The 18993-nt window shown below is 36.6% G+C and overlaps 1 protein-coding gene across 2 annotated transcripts; it reads left to right on the forward strand.

The window, feature by feature from the left end:
* The first annotated feature begins 5535 nt into the window (after positions 1-5535).
* LOC129921808 (uncharacterized) lies at positions 5536-15814 on the forward strand. 2 transcript variants are annotated; one of them, XR_008773786.1, is made up of 4 exons: positions 5536-5651; positions 11923-11997; positions 13290-13360; positions 15575-15814. XR_008773786.1 is itself a non-coding variant. In XM_056004764.1 (4 exons), exon 1 carries the CDS (start codon positions 7298-7300, stop codon positions 10406-10408), a length of 3111 nt encoding a protein of 1036 aa, XP_055860739.1. In that variant the 5' UTR covers positions 5659-7297; the 3' UTR covers positions 10409-11787; positions 11923-11997; positions 13290-13360; positions 15575-15814. The 2 variants fall into 2 exon arrangements, 1 of the variants encoding a protein (XP_055860739.1); XM_056004764.1 differs by lacking the exon at positions 5536-5651 and adding an exon at positions 5659-11787.
* The last annotated feature ends 3179 nt before the right edge of the window (positions 15815-18993 follow it).

Consider the following 18993-nt stretch of genomic DNA (forward strand, 5'->3'; position numbering starts at 1 on the left):
ATTACCATTCTCTCACTACCATGTTCTCATTATCATGCTATCATGCTCTTACTATTATGGTCTTACTATCATAGTCTCATTCTAATGGTGTCAATATCATGCTCTTAATATCATGGTCTCACTATCATGGTCTCACTATCATGGTCTCACCATTATGGTCTCACTATCAATGTCTCACTATCATGGTCTTACTATCATGGTCTTACCAACATGGTCTCACTATCATGGTCTCACTATCATGGTCTCACTATCATGCCCTTACTATTATGGTCTTACTATCATAGTCTCATTCTCATGGTCTCACTATCATGGTCTCACTATCATGCCCTCACTATCATGGTCTCAAGTCATGGTCTCACTATCATGGTCTCACTGTCATGGTCTCACTGTCATGTTCTTTCTATCATTGGTCAACCGTGGCGAGTGGAGATGTCTGACGAAGCCAGCGTGGACCCTATAAAGAAAGAACGGAGGTGTTACGGTCAAGACAGTTCACTACAGTCTGCTTCACTACAGTCTGCTTCACTACAGTCTGCTTCACTACAGTCTGCTTCACTAGAGAAATCCGGAACAATCTCTTATACACACTTAAAACTATTGCGTTGTTTTTGTAAGGGAAAGATTAATCAGATTTTCAATAGCTTTTAGTTGTTGCTTTCTATTTCAATGTAAAAGTGACATAGAAGTAGACCGACAAAATATACACTTTTATTCAGATGGAGGCACTAAACAAAAAAAATACAAAATCTGATTTTTTTTTGGAAGAAACTAATTTAGTATCATGTGGTCGCGTCACTTACGCTACTGCACGAAAGCGCTGCATTAAAAAATCCATTTAAAAGAATGTGCTTGATATTTACATACAAAGTGCATTCTTAGCCTTTATAAACAAATATAAATGTTTTCTTTTAATTTTAGCAGCTAGATGACCAGAAAAAAAAACAACAGGTAACTAATATTTAGATTTGTTGCACTGCAAAGTGGTTAAAGATTTGACAATTGAAACAAGTTTTGCCCCAAGCTGGGCATGTCTTTCTGTTAAATTCATGTCGTCCTCCACAAAATCTGCAATCTTTGGTAAACTTTCTTTCTGGAGTTTTGAGGCTATCTGCTTTCTTTGTGGAGCTTTGAGGCTATCTGCTTTCTTTGTGGAGCTTTGAGGCTATCTGCTTTCTTTGTGGAGCTTTGAGGCTATCTGCTTTCTTTGTGGAGCTTTGAGGCTATCTGCTTTCTTTGTGGAGCTTTGAGGCTATCTGCTTTCTTTGTGGAGCTTTGAGGCTATCTGCTTTCTTTGTGGAGCTTTGAGGCTATCTGCTTTCTTTGTGGAGCTTTGAGGCTATCTGCTTTCTTTGTGGAGCTTTGAGGCTATCTGCTTTCTTTGTGGAGCTTTGAGGCTATCTGCTTTCTTTGTGGAGCTTTGAGGCTATCTGCTTTCTTTGTGGAGCTTTGAGGCTATCTGCTTTCTTTGTGGAGCTTTGAGGCTATCTGCTTTCTTTGTGGAGCTTTGAGGCTATCTGCTTTCTTTGTGGAGCTTTGTGGCTATCTGCTTTCTCAAGCTTCAGAACACAATCAGTTTGACTAGACTCTTTATTCATTTCCTTGAGACTATTGGACGTTTGTTCGAAGACTTGGCTTAAAAAGCTATCGCCTCGTTCTTTCTCCCCCTTTCAACTGGTCCAGGTGATTGATAGGGTCATTGCATATTGAGAAAGCTTTTCTATATAAGACCAAAAAAAACATAATTGCCATTTAACTAATTTGTTAATTTTTTTTATTGCGTAGTGTGAGTTCATCGATACTGAATAGCTGCAACATTTTAGCTTGATCCTAGAATGGAAAATTGGTGAAAAAAAAAAGTGTGAAAGAATCCACCCAGACAGACAGACAGGCGAAGTGGGTTAATAAAAACTTTGTAAAAATAAATCATGTGTAGTGCAGAGTAGGGGGCTTAACAACGCGGTCCAGAAAGCAAATGTTTTTTTTTTATAAGAACTACAATAAAAGACCAAAAAAGTGTATCAGAATCTAAATTGACTGATTGAGGACCTTTTCGTGGAATATTGAAATACCTATAAATTTCTAAAGTTCTATGGAGGCTGAGGAATTAGCCGAAGTCCCTGGTTCGAATCCTGGTAAGGACTGAGATTTTTAATTTTGAGATCTTTGAGGCGCACAGCTCTAATGGGTACCTGACATTAGTTGGGGAAAGTAAAGACGGTTGGTTGTTGTGCTGGCCACATGACACCCGCGTTAACCGTGGGCCACAAATACAGATGCCCTTACATCATCTGCCCTATAGATCGCAAGGTCTGGGGTACTTTACTTTTTCTCTAGCTCAAGGGCAAGATAAGTGGGTGGCAGTGAACGTTACAATGTAGACCTTAAAGGATGTAACGGATCTATTTATTTGGATTGAAATAAATGTTCAAGCTTTAGTGAACACTGTATGAAAGTAAAGTCATATAGATAGGTAGATAAACAGAAAGAGAGTTTATATCTCCATCCTACCCGGGCATGCTACCTGCCTCATAGTGGCGCCCGGGTGGAAACGATCGTAGGAGGAAACGATTAGGCTAAAGGGTAGCAAAACAAGACTCCCGTGGGGGTGCCTAAGGGGGTGCGAGAGCATCCTCATTGCACTGCTCGGAGTTGTAAAAAAGCCCCCACAACCTTATCACAATCCAGGCGCTGTTCCTCAAGGGGCCGTTACATAATAAATGGCGTGTCCCGCATGGTTAGCCTGGTATAGAAAAGAAAAATGGCGGGGGTCTTAGTAGATCTATACGCGGCCTCTTGTCGCGAGTCTGACCCCACCCGCCAGACAAAACAGTGTACACTGCTTTCATACAGGCCGGTGAGAGGGAGCTCTTGTCCACTTTTGCTGGCCTGCAGTTCCAAGAGCCGAAGGCTGAACTCTACCTGACAGTTTAGGAAGAAGAAGAATATCCATCCTAATAATGCAGTAGGTGCACACTGTTAAAGTGACTGCTAGAGACTGGAGTAAGAAGAGATGTCGACATTAAAGAAGATATATATGTTTAATAGATAGATAGATAGATAGATAGATAGATAGATAGATAGATAGATAGATAAATAGATAGATAGATAAATAGATAGATAGATAGATAGATAGATAGATAAATAGATAGATAGATAGATAGACAGCTTAATTGATTGATTGATTGAAAGATAGATACATACATACATAGATCGATAGACTAATTGATTGTTTGATAGATAGATAGATAGATAGATAGATAGATAGATAGATAGATAGATAGATAGATAGATAGATAGATAAATAGTTAGATAGATATAGACTGAATGATTGATTGTTTAATTGATTGATTGAAAGATAGTTATAGATAGATAGATAGATAGATAGATAGATAGATAGATAGATAGATAGATAGATAGATAGATAGATAGATAGATAGATGAAAAGATAGATAGATAGAAAGACAGACAGATAGACAGATAGATAGATACATACATACATAGATCGATAGACTAATTAATTGATTGTTTGATAGATAGATAGATAGATAGATAGATAGATAGATAGATAGATAGATAGATAGATAGATAGATAGATAGAGACTGATTGATTGATTGTTTGATTGATTGATTGATTGATTGATTGAAAGATAGTTATAGATAGATAGATAGATAGATAGATAGATAGATAGATAGATAGATAGATAGATTAAAAGATAGATAGATAGAAAGACAGACAGATAGACAGATAGATACATACATACATACATAGATCGATAGACTAATTAATTGATTGTTTGATTGATAGATAGATAGATAGATAGATAGAGACTGATTGATTGATTGTTTGATTGATTGTTTGATTGATTGTTTGATTGATTGATTGATTGATTGAAAGATAGTTATAGATAGATAGATAGATAGATGAAAAGATAGATAGATAGAAAGACAGACAGATAGACAGATAGATAGATACATACATACATAGATCGATAGACTAATTAATTGATTGTTTGATAGATAGATAGATAGATAGATAGATAGATAGATAGATAGATAGATAGATAGATAGAGACTGATTGATTGATTGATTGTTTGATTGATTGATTGATTGATTGATTGAAAGATATTTATAGATAGATAGATAGATAGATAGATAGATAGATAGATAGATAGATAGATAGATAGATAGATAGATGAAAAGATAGATAGATAGAAAGACAGACAGATAGACAGATAGATAGATACATACATACATAGATCGATAGACTAATTAATTGATTGTTTGATTGATAGATAGATAGATAGATAGATAGAGACTGATTGATTGATTGTTTGATTGATTGTTTGATTGATTGATTGAAAGATAGTTATAGATAGATAGATAGATAGATAGATAGATAGATAGATAGATAGATAGATAGATGAAAAGATAGATAGATAGAAAGACAGACAGATAGACAGATAGATACATACATACATAGATCGATAGACTAATTAATTGATTGTTTGATAGATAGATAGATAGATAGATAGATAGATAGATAGATAGATAGATAGATAGATTGATAGATAGATAGATAGATTGATAGATAGATAGATAGAGACTGATTGATTGATTGTTTGATTGATTGAAAGATAGTTATAGATAGATAGATAGATAGATAGATAGATAGATAGATAGATAGATAGATAGATAGATAGATAGATGAAAAGATAGATAGATAGAAAGACAGACAGATAGACAGATAGATAGATACATACATACATAGATCGATAGACTAATTAATTGATTGTTTGATTGATAGATAGATAGATAGATAGATAGATAGAGACTGATTTATTGATTGTTTGATTGATTGTTTGATTGATTGATTGAAAGATAGTTATAGATAGATAGATAGATAGATAGATAGATAGATAGATAGATAGATAGATAGATAGATAGATAGATAGATGAAAAGATAGATAGATAGAAAGACAGACAGATAGACAGATAGATACATACATACATAGATCGATAGACTAATTAATTGATTGTTTGATAGATAGATAGATAGATAGATAGATAGATAGATAGATAGATAGATGAAAAGATAGATAGATAGATAGATAGATAGATAGATAGATAGATAGATAGATAGATAGATAGATATAGACTGATTGGTTGATTGTTTGATTGATTGATTGAAAGATAGAGATAGATAGATAGATAGATAGATAGATAGATAGATAGATAGATAGATAGATTGATTGATTGATTGATTGATTGAAAAATAGAGATAGATAGATAGATAGATAGATAGATAGATAGATAGATAGATAGATAGATAGATAGACAGGTAGACAGGTAGACAGGTAGACAGGTAGACAGATAGAGATAGAGAGATAGATAAATGCCTCACATCGATTCATCAATTTCTTTGACTATATGATGGAACACTTGGTTCTATAGGTATTTCAAACATATCTGGGCAGTCCTTATCTGTTTTTAAGGACTTCTGTATTTGGAACTGATAAGATGACTAGATCTACTTGATTAACATGAACAAGTTAAAAAGAATGTGTATGTGTGTAACTGGCCATATGCCCTATACAAGTCTTTCAACTGCTAAAACAAGCAGTCTGACGACAGCGGCACTTTGTACCTTCAGGTAAGAAGAAAGATATAGATTGTGGTCAAATGCAATACTTTGATTTTTTAGAGGCCCCCGTAAGCAGAAAAGACGCTATTATTTGAAATAGCTACCCACGAAGGGGAAATGACTCTGTTCATTTTGTCAGGTCGGTTTGTCCGTCCGTCCGTCCAACTGTCACACTCAAATCTCAAAATGTAAAAAAAACTTTTTTTGAAAATCCGATTTTACAATATTTATCAGCTTGCAAAGTTCTGGTCCAATTGCTACTTTGTTTTCTTAAAGAAAACCATAAAAAATTAATTATGAAAGAATTTTTTCAATAAAATACACTACTTTTAAAACATAGCATAAATGTTTTGAAAAAAGGGAAAGATAATTTCATCTGTACCGTAGACCGCAGTCGATCCTTCTAAAAATAGCTACATGTACTGCATCAGTTTAGACACTACTAGTCGCGGAGAGACTATGGTTATCTCATTGAAAAGAGATTGATGTTTCGGCATTAGCTCTGGTCGGAAAGTGTCGCCCACACAGCAGTTCCCCTCACACTCCACGCAGCTGATCTAGCCTAAGGAACGTCAAGTGCCCATACCGTTTGGGGATCAGTGGCGTCGCAGGCTCCGTCAGGGTGTAGTACTGGTCAATGGTCATTGTCACAGATCACATTATAGAATTGTGTGTACATTTCTTATTTAAAAGAAATATAAGCCCTCGACATGAGTCTCGGGATTTAATCCTCAAATTTAGACACTTGACATTCAAATCAGGATTTACCCAAGGGACTTAATTAGTATGTTTGAAATCTATTGGTTGATTTGAATTTAAACAAAGACATTTTTGAAAAGAGTTAGCGCCAGAGAATTGGCGGTAGTAAGAAGGTAAAGTCAGTCGAATAAATAATGTCCTTGTAGTCAGTCACGTTTCTAAGAGCTCTGTTTGAAAAGCCTTTGTAATATGTTCCATGCTCATTGATTTATAATTTGTACATAAGCTGTACTTACGTTACATTTAATAAAGTTCCAGAGTTTTGTTTTATCAAAGAATTGTCAATTGTGATTCTAGATCTTCATTTTTTGTTAACTATTGAATTCAAATAAAATCCCCGGCATCACAACACATCGTGACGTCATACCATCCGAATGAATGTTGTGACATATTTGGCACTCTCCGACTAACAAAAGTTCATGGACAACTTTTAACGAAATTTATTCAAGATCTAGGACCAATTTCTAAACTCTTCAAAGGAACTTCATTCTTATTTAACGGAGGACAGAATTTCTGTGTTTAACAGGTCAGTTGGTTATCGATAATTCTTTTATAAAGATTTTCGTTAGAGTTACGTCTAACTCACGAAAACTATTATTATATGTAATTGGCAAAAGGAATAAGACCAATATACATAATAACTGGCATTATTAAAAGACCAGTAAAGCAAATAACTGGCAATATAAAAGACCAGTAAAGCAAATAACTGGCAGTATAAAAAAGAACAGTAAATCAAATAACTGGCGTTATAAAGAAGACCAGATTTAACCAACTGTTAAACCAGTAAAAAGTACATCGGCTCAATAGATCTATATTATTATTATATCTGAGATAAAGCCAAAATCCAGATATTGAACATTTTGCTCCAATACAAGAAACTAACAAAAAAATTAAATATGGCTTCCAGTTCTAGAACACAACGATTCTTCGAATTAATAGAATTTGCCAAAGAAAAGCAAATTTCAAAGCCAGACCAGTGGGCAGAGAAACAAGAAGAGAAAGAATATCAAGAGCAAGAATCTGAAAAACAAAGGCAAGAAGCTGAAAAACAAAGGCAAGATTCTGAAAAACGCATACAATTAGAAGAAAAAAAATTACAAGAATCTGAAAAACGCATGCAATTAGAAGAAAAAAAATTGCAAGACGCCGAGAAACAAAGGCAAGAAGCCGAGAAACAAAGGCAACACGAAAAAGAAAAAATGGAATTCGAAAGGCAAAATAAAGAAAATAAAGAAAGCATTCCAATTCAAGGTCACTCAAGTATGTTTGACAAATACAGATTAATGAACAAAATATCGGCTTTCAACGAAAACATTGACAATATGGACTCGTATCTCATAAGATTTGAAGAAATAGCTACAACATCCGGTCTACCTGAAGCACATTGGTCGAGCTCACTCCTCACCCTTTTGACTGGCAAAGCTGTCAACATTTGCTCACAATTGTCCATCAATGAACGCAGCACTTACTCTGATATCAAGGAAGCTCTACTGCGCCAATACGGAGCAACTTCAGCCAACTATAGAAAGAAATTCTATAATGAAAGGCCACAGCAAAATGATGATCCTCAAATTTTTGTAGCTAATATGTCAATGTGGTTTGATAGATGGGTATCCATGGCAAAAATAGAAGAAAGTTACCAAGCTCTTCGTCAACATATTATTATCGACAACATCACCCATGCTCACTCAGAAGATATTCAATCCTACATTATAGAGAGAAATCCTACTGATATACAGACATTAACCAAGATCATCAGACAATATAGAGCAGCCTATCCAAACAAGTCAGTCAAACCATCTGTTGAAGAAAATTTTGTCTGCTTTGCTCAAGACAAAAATGCAAGATATAAGTCAGATGACAAAGTCAAATGCAACAAATGTCATAAACTAGGGCATTTCACGTCTCAATGCCGCAGCAGAACCACAGAATGTTCATTTTGCCATAAAAAGGGTCACCAAAATCATGAATGTTGGAAAAAACAGGCAGTCTCCAAAAATCAAAATTTTGATAGACCCACATCACCAACTCAAAGATACAACAATAGAGAGCAATACAATCTCAACAAAGCACCTGGAAACAATAAACCAGATAACAACAAACCTCGCTACAGAAGTCATTCACAGGACTCCAGACCACAATATATGCCAAACAGAAGCTCATATAACAGAAGCTATTACAATGAGCACTCAACTATGACAGTCATTGCAAAGTCCAATGGTCTCAAATTTTATCCAGGCTTTGTAGGAGACAAGAAGGTGGAAGTTTTTCGTGACACCGGAAGCACGTCCACATTAGTACATGAACGCTTCGTACACGCAAACCGTTTCACAGGCAACCACGTCCAAGTCACTGCATTCAACGGAACTGTCAGCAAGTTACCTGAAGCCATCATTTATGTTACTACACCATTCTTCAGTGGTCAAACCAAAGCATTAGTAACACCCAATCTACCAGTGGACCTAATCATTGGAAACATAGAAGGAGTTAAAGAATGCACTCCTCAAGAACTTACTGAATGTACAAATGCCATAGAGCAAGGTCAAAAATGTTTGGCAGTAATGACAAGATCCATGACCAGACAAGAACATTTGGCACCTGAACAAGTTAGCCAAAATAATCACATAGCTACCTCAGTTACTCAAGTTATGCAGGATGCAACAGAACCATTTACTAGTCCAGTAGCCAGCAACAATCAAAAACATTCAACATGGACACCCCCAGTTACATCAAGCCCATCCCTACCGGTCATAAGTCCACCTCCAATTCCCGAATGTCCATTGTTGAACTTTGAAGAACGAGACGACATGCCCAGAGTCTCTAGCAATGATACAAGAACTCTAACTGGTCAAACTGAAGTCAATCAAGACAAGTCTCATGAACCAGAATCAGAAGCAGATAACAAAGAAATTTTTATTCAATCAACTTTGGCTATACCAGACAAAAGAAAAACTATGCAACTTGACTCTATCACTCATACAAGTATTCCTCATTTGAAAGAATGCGAGTCAACTAACGAAGCCATTACAACCAAGAATATTGAAAGTCAAAGAATATTACATGAACACATGAAATCAAGATATTTTGCTCAAGGAGATCAAGTCAATTTACTGTTACCAGATTGGAGTAACAAGCTATTCTACAAATGGCAAGGTCCATTTATCATCACCAGAAAGATTTCCAACCTGCTTTATGAAATCAATGTCAACAAGTTTACCAGAGTATTTCATGTTCATATGTTTGAACATTACCAGGAAACAGATAATGAAGACATCAAAGCAGAAGTTGAACATTTTACAAGCTTAGCAACTATTCCTGAGGAAGAAGAAACATCATCAACACCCATTCCTGAGATAGATGTTTCATTACCAACATCAAATAACATTGACATTCCAAAGGTCATCACTCTGAATGACATAGCAGCATCAAATCAAATTGACAGTCCCAAAGTCATCACTCTGAATGACATAGCACTACAAACAGTGAAGAACATTAAAGTGTTTCCAGACCATGCAGATTTCTTTACCAGTGTTTCTGAAACATTTCCAGTACTGCAATTTGAAAGAAACTCAGAAAGCAATAACATTGACAACACCAAGGTTCATCCTCCGTCCACTCAAGGGGCAACTTTTCTTCAGAAAGGAACAAATGAACTTCTTCAACATTGCCGTATTGACCGATTGAACTCAGACATGTTCAGTCATTGCTCTATTGAACATTCTAATGCAAAACATTCTGCTACCATTGTTCTACAGCGTCAAAGTTCATCAACCAGAAAATTGAGTTTTGGTTTCGGACAGTTCTTATTTTCACCAAACTCAAACGCGGTTCAATCAGACATTATCTGTGAGATCAATATGACATGGAGACAACAGCTTCATAAACTGAAAGACCTTTTCTTCAAGTTTAGAAAACGCACATGCACATCCATGTCGGCAATTCAGAAGGGTTCCGAACTTTACATTTCCACTCTACATATGTACTATAGCATATTTAGTGCCACTTGATCCATTATCATTCATACTCGTCAAGGAAGAACAGTATTCAGTTGTACTTAATCAATTAATTTGTCTACTCATTTTTTCCACAGGAGTTCTATATCAGATGTTGTATTTATTTCAGCACCAAGCAACCCACTGAGGAAGGTCACTCATTCAAGATACTTTTTAATTATGTTTCAGCATCTTTGTGCATATGACATGCATCAGACATTTTAATTTTTAAATCATGTGCATTTTATTTCAGGTATTTTATTTCAGGTACAATATTATTGCATATATCCTATTATAATAGTACAGATACATGACTTATAATTGGAATTTTTCATTGCTTCACACATGTTGAGATTTATATCACATTGAGTATTATTTTCTCAGAAGATTGTCATGTACTATCACAATTATTTTTTCTATGTCAATTTTTCATATGCAATATATTTTTCCATGTACACATTTTCACATTAGTACTAACCAAATGAGTTATAATGTCATATTTTAATATTATCATGAAGCACCATGAGAAGTAACCTATTCAATTCAAGATTTATTTTATCCAAGTATTATGCCTTGTACAATTTTTGATATTGTTCATGACAAGCATTGTCTCATTTTCATAACCATTTCAATAGTGAGACAGGTGTTCAAAGTCATCAATAATTTTATTCACTGCATTTACATATTTTGTTATCTCCAAGTTGACATTATTTTGTCATATGTTACCTCAACCATTTTTCTATAGTTTCATGTATGGTATTTTATGTATATTTAAATAATTTGAATACATATGAGCATTTCTATTACCATACAAATGCTAAATGGAGAGGGGGGTAATATGTCACAGATCACATTATAGAATTGTGTGTACATTTCTTATTTAAAAGAAATATAAGCCCTCGACATGAGTCTCGGGATTTAATCCTCAAATTTAGACACTTGACATTCAAATCAGGATTTACCCAAGGGACTTAATTAGTATGTTTGAAATCTATTGGTTGATTTGAATTTAAACAAAGACATTTTTGAAAAGAGTTAGCGCCAGAGAATTGGCGGTAGTAAGAAGGTAAAGTCAGTCGAATAAATAATGTCCTTGTAGTCAGTCACGTTTCTAAGAGCTCTGTTTGAAAAGCCTTTGTAATATGTTCCATGCTCATTGATTTATAATTTGTACATAAGCTGTACTTACGTTACATTTAATAAAGTTCCAGAGTTTTGTTTTATCAAAGAATTGTCAATTGTGATTCTAGATCTTCATTTTTTGTTAACTATTGAATTCAAATAAAATCCCCGGCATCACAACACATCGTGACGTCATACCATCCGAATGAATGTTGTGACAGTCATAATATCGCGCAAGCTCGACTTTAAATGGACACCTACTAATTTTACAGGTCTGTGATAATGATCAGTTAAATAGAGTAGCATATGAACTTAAAATAGTGGACATGAACTAATATATATTTAACTACAATACATTTGAATACCCTTTTTAATTTAATTTTTTTTTGGCGTAAACTTTCTTACAGATAAAATTAATCACAAAATGAAGGCTCTTCTCTTGTTAGTCATTCTGGTGTCGTCTTATTCTCTTATTGATGGTGGTAAGTTTTCTGGTCTTATAAGTACTAAGACATCTACTGTATTCATTTAACTAAAAGCCTTTAGTCGTAAGACAACTAGAACTCATCTCGTGAAGGAAAGACACAAAATAAAGGCGCATTCCTTGTTCCATCTACTAGGACAAATGTGTACAGGTGCTCTTTCTTCCCTAGTGCTATTAGAGCACGGAATGGGTTGCCTGAGCCAGAGAAATCAATGACTTGGTAGAATTTAAGTCATTGATTGACGACTGACCAAAGGTCATGTCTGTATTTCATAAGTGGTCTGGGCATTGGCGCCCACTCAATGTTTCCACCCTTTAACGCAGCTGTCGGTCCAAACGGTATCTTATCTTATATAATACAGACGTTACTTCAAAAAAGAAGATGATTACGTCCTACGCGTCATGCATTTAGTCAGGCATATTAACCAATGACTTAAATTCTGCCAAGTCACTGATTTTCCTGGCTAGCTCAGGCAACCCATTCCATGCTCTAATAGCACTAGGGAAGAAGGTAATCAGCTGATCCGCAGACTCGGCCAGGGTGTATCACAGAGTGCTGTTCCGCTGTGTTAACTTATAAAGCCTTTCCAAGTCTGGAGTTTAGCCGTCTGATATCACTATGATATTCATAATAGTGAAAGAGAATGAAGGAAAGAGATAATGAAATAGAACATAGTAGTAGTAGTAGAGACAGAGAGAGAGACAGAGAGAGAGACATTTAGACAGAGAGAGAGAGATAGAGACAGAGAGAGAGACAGGGAGAGAGAGACAGAGAGAGAGAGACAGAGACAGAGAGAGAGACAGAGAAAGACAGAGAGAGAGACAGAGAAAGACAGAGAGAGAGACAGAGAAAGACAGAGAGAGAGAGACTGAGAGAGAGAGACAGTGAGAGACAGAGAGAGAGACAGAGAGAGAGAGACAGAGAAAGACAGAGAGAGAGAGACAGAGAAAGACAGACAGAGAGAGACAGAGAGAGAGACAGAGAAAGACAGACAGAGAGAGAGAGACAGAGAAAGACAGAGAGAGACAGAGAGAGAGAGACAAAGAAAGACAGAGAGAGAGAGACAGAGAGAGAGAGAGAGAGACTGAGAGAGAGAGACTGAGAGAGAGAGACAGTGAGAGAGAGACTGAGACACAGAGAGAGACAGAGAGAGAGACACAGAGAGAGACACAGAGATAGAGAGAGACAGGGAGAGACAGAGAGAGAGACACAGAGAGAGAGAGACAGAGAGAGAGAGAGAGACAGAGAGAGAGAGATAACTTCCAATGGTTTTCCCTTGTTCTCAACAGTTCCTGGCCCATGTCTCTATGGGGCCGCTGTCTGTGTGAACCACGAGCTAGTTGCTAAAGAAAATGGACAGGTAAGTCAAGCCAATTGTATTAATTGACATCATCACATCTCTACTGTAACAACATCGAACAGTGGCACACATAAAACAGATAAACTGACAGCTCAGTGTTTTCACAGTGCCTCCCTCTATTCATGTGTTCAAAAAGGTGTCTTGGCACTGACAGGACACTGGTTGAATATTTCGAGTATGACTCTAACGACTTTCTAGAAATGTGACAGTTTATGTATATCTTTTGAAAACAAATAAATCTACCTAATAGGTAAGTCATTGAAAACTTTGGTTTGACCGTTACAATTTTACAAAACATTATCATCTTAATATTAAAGGGAGACTCCGGTGTTTTTTTCAAATTTGAGTTATTGACATATTTGAATTCTGCGTAAAAAGTTGTAATAGTAAACATTTTACCATTGTTTATTTAAATGCTTAGAAACATTTATATTTAATAAATAAGACAGTACATTCTTTACATCTCAAAAAAAAAACTGGGTGCTTTGAGATTTTGTTTTTAGGTTAGGCATACTTCACTTCCCTCAACAAAACTGAGAAGAAAACTAGATTTAACCAATCGTATCGCTTCATTCTTACAGTAGCTGTTAGGCTTAGTGACTGCCTAGTCCAGAGCTATGATACAGTTATAAATACATGTATAGGAACTTAGGAAGATCTAAAAGCATTAGGATAACCAACTCGAGAAAAAGAGTAACATTTTCATCTAAGCCCCTCCCTGTCCCAAGAAGTAAATAGAACTCGTGTCTGACTGATTCGAACAAACTGGTCAGTGTAAGGCTAGTCGAGACTACGTGTAGTCGGTCATGACAAGACAGCCAAGCGATAGTGTTTGTTGTATGTTGACTGGTCAGGCGAGAAGATACACACTGCCGTGGTTAGTCAAGCATGTAAATCTACTTTTAATACGCATTTTTTCTTGGCTTACAAGATCCTAGATCTAACTGCATAGACAAAAATATGTTTCTTTTACGAGAATGTTAACTTTGCTCTATGGTCTCCCGTTATACAATAAGTCAATGTATCAAATTAGTAGGCTAGTGTGACGTCACATAGAAACCCGGTGAAATACAAGATAAATATTTTCTAGTTCTCAAGCCAAATTTAAATTTGTTTCTTTGTATTCTTTTGAAAAAATGATAACAGTCAGGCTAAAGTTTCTGCACAGTGGCCAACGAGCTAGTAATTCTTTTCCCAACGTTACGCATCAGCTGTCAAATTTCAAGGAAAATGTTTAGAGTCGTTTTCGAGATATTTGTCCACCCAGGGTTTGAGCCCGCCATAAAGTTTTCAGGACGCTGCAAGTTGAATAGAGGTATAATAAATAGATAAAACAGTAAGGGAACACAATAGTATTCTGTGGTTTATTAACTCTTTCTCTCCTAACTGACGATACCAACGTTGATTCCACCAGAATGTGGTAAATAATTACGGAGAGAAAGAGTTAAGATACTTCGCTTATCTATAGTTCAGTATTTTGTACACCTGATACTATAGGCGTAGTGAGCAAATTATACGCCCCTGGGCAAGGTACTGTAAAGGGAGGCAACTCATCGAGGCATAGACGTTTATGTACACGACATCACAGGTACACAAAACAACATCTATCTTAGGCACAATCTCTCCATATTGGCTCTCGACTTGGGCGGAAATCGTTCTCTTCCTAATGTTGACATCCTTTTAGGTCTAGTCTATCACAGTGCGCACCTTCTAGCACTAGCCTGGATGGCGGTGCGCACTGCAGAGTTATAACAGCTCTTTATTGGCGCCCCCTCCCCCATTTAACTTGAACATGTATAAGCGCCTCTCTGAGGGTAGTGCCCGGGGAATCGTGCCCCTCTGCCCCCCCCCTCAACTACGCCTCTGCCTGATACACCAAAATTCTTGCCAGCTTTGAAAATCTTGTATTCAGATGCTTCTATAGTTTGAATCAGACACATCTTCTACGTCAGCGGTTCTCAACCTTTTCTGCTCGGCGACCCCTTTTTGCATTCCACCAATCTGCCGCGACCCCCCCCCCACACACACACACACATACAGCAATAGATGCATAGTCAATAACAATCTATTTTTTTCGATGGTCTTTGGCGACCCCTGGCAAATCGTCAATCGACCCCCAAGGGGGGTCGCGACCCACAGGTTGAGAACCGCTGTTCTAGGTCATTGGTTTTGATATTATCATTAATGGTCTCTTCCTATCTCCATCTCTTGAAGACCTACTGCTGCCAGAGTGGCTATAAAACAATCACCACCAAACTGCACACCGTGAACGGATTTAGCACAGTGGAGTGTCACTGCCTGACAACGTAAAAGGCGGCTTCTGAGCCAAAAGGACCTGCTTGAGGGAAGTGCCATACCTGAAACAGTGTCTTTGCAAGCAAAGTTGTGTAAAGTTAATTCTGTTTTGCGAGACTGTCAAGCTGTCAGATTTGAATAAAATTTCTGGCAAAAATATTTTTTGTGTATTTGTTTTGCCTTTCTTTTATGTTTTGTGTTTCAAAATTCAGATACAAAATCTGTATTTATGAATGCATATTTATATGTCTCTTTTACTCTCTTTCTCTGTCCGTCCGTCTCTCTCTCTTTCTCTTTTACTCTCTTTCTCTGTCCGTCTGTCTCTTTCTCTTTTATTCTCTTTCTCTCTCCGTCTGTCTCTTTCTCTTTTACTCTCTTTCTCTGTCCGTCCGTATCTCTCTCTTTCCCTTTTACTCTCTTTCTCTGTCCGTCTGTCTCTTTCTCTTTTACTCTCTTTCTCTGTCCGTCCGTCTCTCGCTCTTTCTCTTTTACTCTCTTTCTCTGTCCGTCCGTCTCTCTCTCTTTCTCTTTTACTCTCTTTCTCTGTCCGTCCGTCTCTCTCTCTTTCTCTTTTATTCTCTTTCTCTGTCCGTCCGTCTCTCGCTCTTTCTCTTTTACTCTCTTTCTCTGTCCGTCCGTCTCTCTCTCTTTCTCTTTTACTCTCTTTCTCTGTCCGTCCGTCTCTCTCTCTTTCTCTTTTACTCTCTTTCTCTGTCCGTCCGTCTCTCGCTCTTTCTCTTTTACTCACTATCTTTTCCGCTCTTTCGTTCTCTTTCTCTCTCTTCCATCTCTTCCTCTCTTTTTCACTCTCTCTCTCTTTTTCTCTATTTCTCCCTCTCTTACTTGTGTTATATATATTTAGTTCGTCCATCGTGGTTTGAGGATGACAACTTTTGTCATCCAGGGGGCTGAGGGCTTTGCACTGGGGTTTATGCCACCTCATGTGGCTGGTGAGACCTATGTGAGCCCAGAATGTTCGGCCGCACACTGGGCAGGTTATTCCAGCTGGAGCTAGTGTCATTGGCCTTGTTTTTCTCCTGCCAGCGCTGTTCTCCTTTCCTCAGCAATTGGTGCGCCAGTTTTCACATCGCGACGCCATGATGCTCTGTCATGTGCCTCTGTCTCCTGGGTGGCTGAGTTTATGTTGAACGCTTTCAGAGAAGCTTTGAGGGTGTCCCTAAAGCGTTTTCTTTGTCCGCCTTATGAGCGCTTTCTTCCCTTAATTGGCCATACAGGAGTCGTTTAGGGATGCAGCGGTCTTCCATTCTGCAGACGTGTCCTGCCCATCGCAGCTGGGATTTCCATCAGGATAACGTGGATGCTTTGCAGATTTGATTTTGTTCCTCTCTCTTTTATTTGTGTTATTTAGAGCCCTATAAATAACAAATCTTACAACTCAAACAATATAAAATTCATAAGATTTGTGACCCAAACATTGAACTTATTGGCCTTACTATTTGCCAAGAGAAGTCACGCGGATGTGTACGGTAAAGATTTACATACCACCCACGTCTGACACAGGGGACTTCCAAGGAAGTTATTTTTTATTTCTGTCTACTATATGAAGAATTCACATGAAAATCGGGAAGCTATCCAATGCCATTCTTGGCTCTCATTCTGGTTTCTGTGGAATCATCGGTTGCCTATTTAATACAATTTGGGCCTTAGGCCTCTTTTCTTTGTCTCTTTTTGGGCTTTAAATGCCTCTTTTTTGGGCTCTCTTGCCTCTTTTGTGGGCTTTTTTTTTAATTTTAATTGTAGGTTCTCATAATTCACAAGTATTAAAACATAAACAATTGAAAAATGATGAGCATATACTTAAGACAGAAAAATGATACAAAGATTAACAACCAGGATATCAACAACCAAAGGATGACTAAACAAAATTAAAAGCAAATACGCACCATCATTTACACATTTACACACTTACACATTCATGGCCACACCCACATACTTACACCTTAATTAATACACGCATAACCATACACACATACACTTCATACATATATAAACACAAATAAACACACAGTTCTTTTCATCTATCTTAAAACGAATTTTATCATATATCGCCAACCTAATTTCTGGAATACTGCATGAGTATTGTAAATTCACTTAAAACTCAAACTAAATAATTTTCTACCCTAAATTCCATAACTTTCCTAAATGTCAATTCTAAATAATCAGCATCAAACACCTTATTATTATTAAAGCTTTGAGCCTGCTAGTCCAAACAAGATACCGATATTCAGAAACAAAAATCAAATTGAAATTATGAACCAATTTAATTTTCAGTTTTGGCAATTTGTTTGAACCAATAGACAAGTTTAGATTCTTTTTTTTTTTTTAAAGGAAACCTCAGAATTTGCGCTATTCAATTTTAGCTTTATCATCATAGGAATCCTTGGGCCTCTTTTCATTGACTCTTTAATGGGCCATCTTGCTTCTTAAGTGGGCTTTTTTTAATTATAGATTTTTATTTGCAAATTTTTTGTACCTAGAACAATTGACTAATCCCTAAATGGAAATTGTTAGATCTTAAATAATTAAATAAACATAAGTGGAAATAAAAAAGGTATTAAAAGTTTGCATAATTTTCAAGACTGAAAAAAACAAATGTAAGCAACCAACCTTTTAGCTTTTTTCACTTAAACTGACTTAAACACAATTTGAACTTAACAATATCAGAATACTTGATATATTTGGCTTTTCACCTTTTAAGCATGTGAAAAATATAGAACATGTTTACATCTTGAGAAACAGCATTCCAATAAGCTAAATATAGACCGCATCACAAACGATGAGGTTAGAGACAGGGTTACTACAGCGATTGTAACCTAAGATGACCTTCTAACTATTGTACACAAAACGCAAACTAAAACTCTATGGCCATGTTACAAGGTCTTCGGGGCTCGGGAAACAGTACCAGGATAAAGAAGAAATAGCAGAGAAAGTGATGGGAAAACAACATTTTAAAAATCGAAGGGCCTACCATTGAAAGATTTTCTATCCAACAGAGAGGAATGGAGAAAGACGATCAACAAATCTTGTGTGGTGCCCCAACGGTCTAACAGACAAAGGGGTAGGTTGAAATATATAGTTCAGTTGAATCCAAGGGAGTTAAAAATAAACAGGGATCTTTTTAGTCGAAGATTCTATTTCTTTCTTGTCGTTAGAAAAGCTAATTTTGGAGACATTATAAATACAGGGGAAGACAACTGACTGGGTCTGTCAATACGTTTGAAGCTTCATGTTAAAGACTCTGTGTGTGTATCTATAATTGAAATATAGTAAAAAATGTTTGATGATAGAGCGTGCTTAATTATCTTAGGAGTTTTAAT

The sequence above is a fragment of the Biomphalaria glabrata genome, chromosome 11 (assembly GCF_947242115.1).
Source record: "Biomphalaria glabrata chromosome 11, xgBioGlab47.1, whole genome shotgun sequence".
NCBI classification, from domain to species: domain Eukaryota; kingdom Metazoa; phylum Mollusca; class Gastropoda; family Planorbidae; genus Biomphalaria; species Biomphalaria glabrata.

What these genes read in the sequence shown, in the direction of transcription:
- LOC129921808 (XM_056004764.1), top strand. Translation starts at nt 7,298, where the DNA reads ATGGCTTCCAGTTCTAGAACACAACGATTCTTCGAATTAATAGAATTT.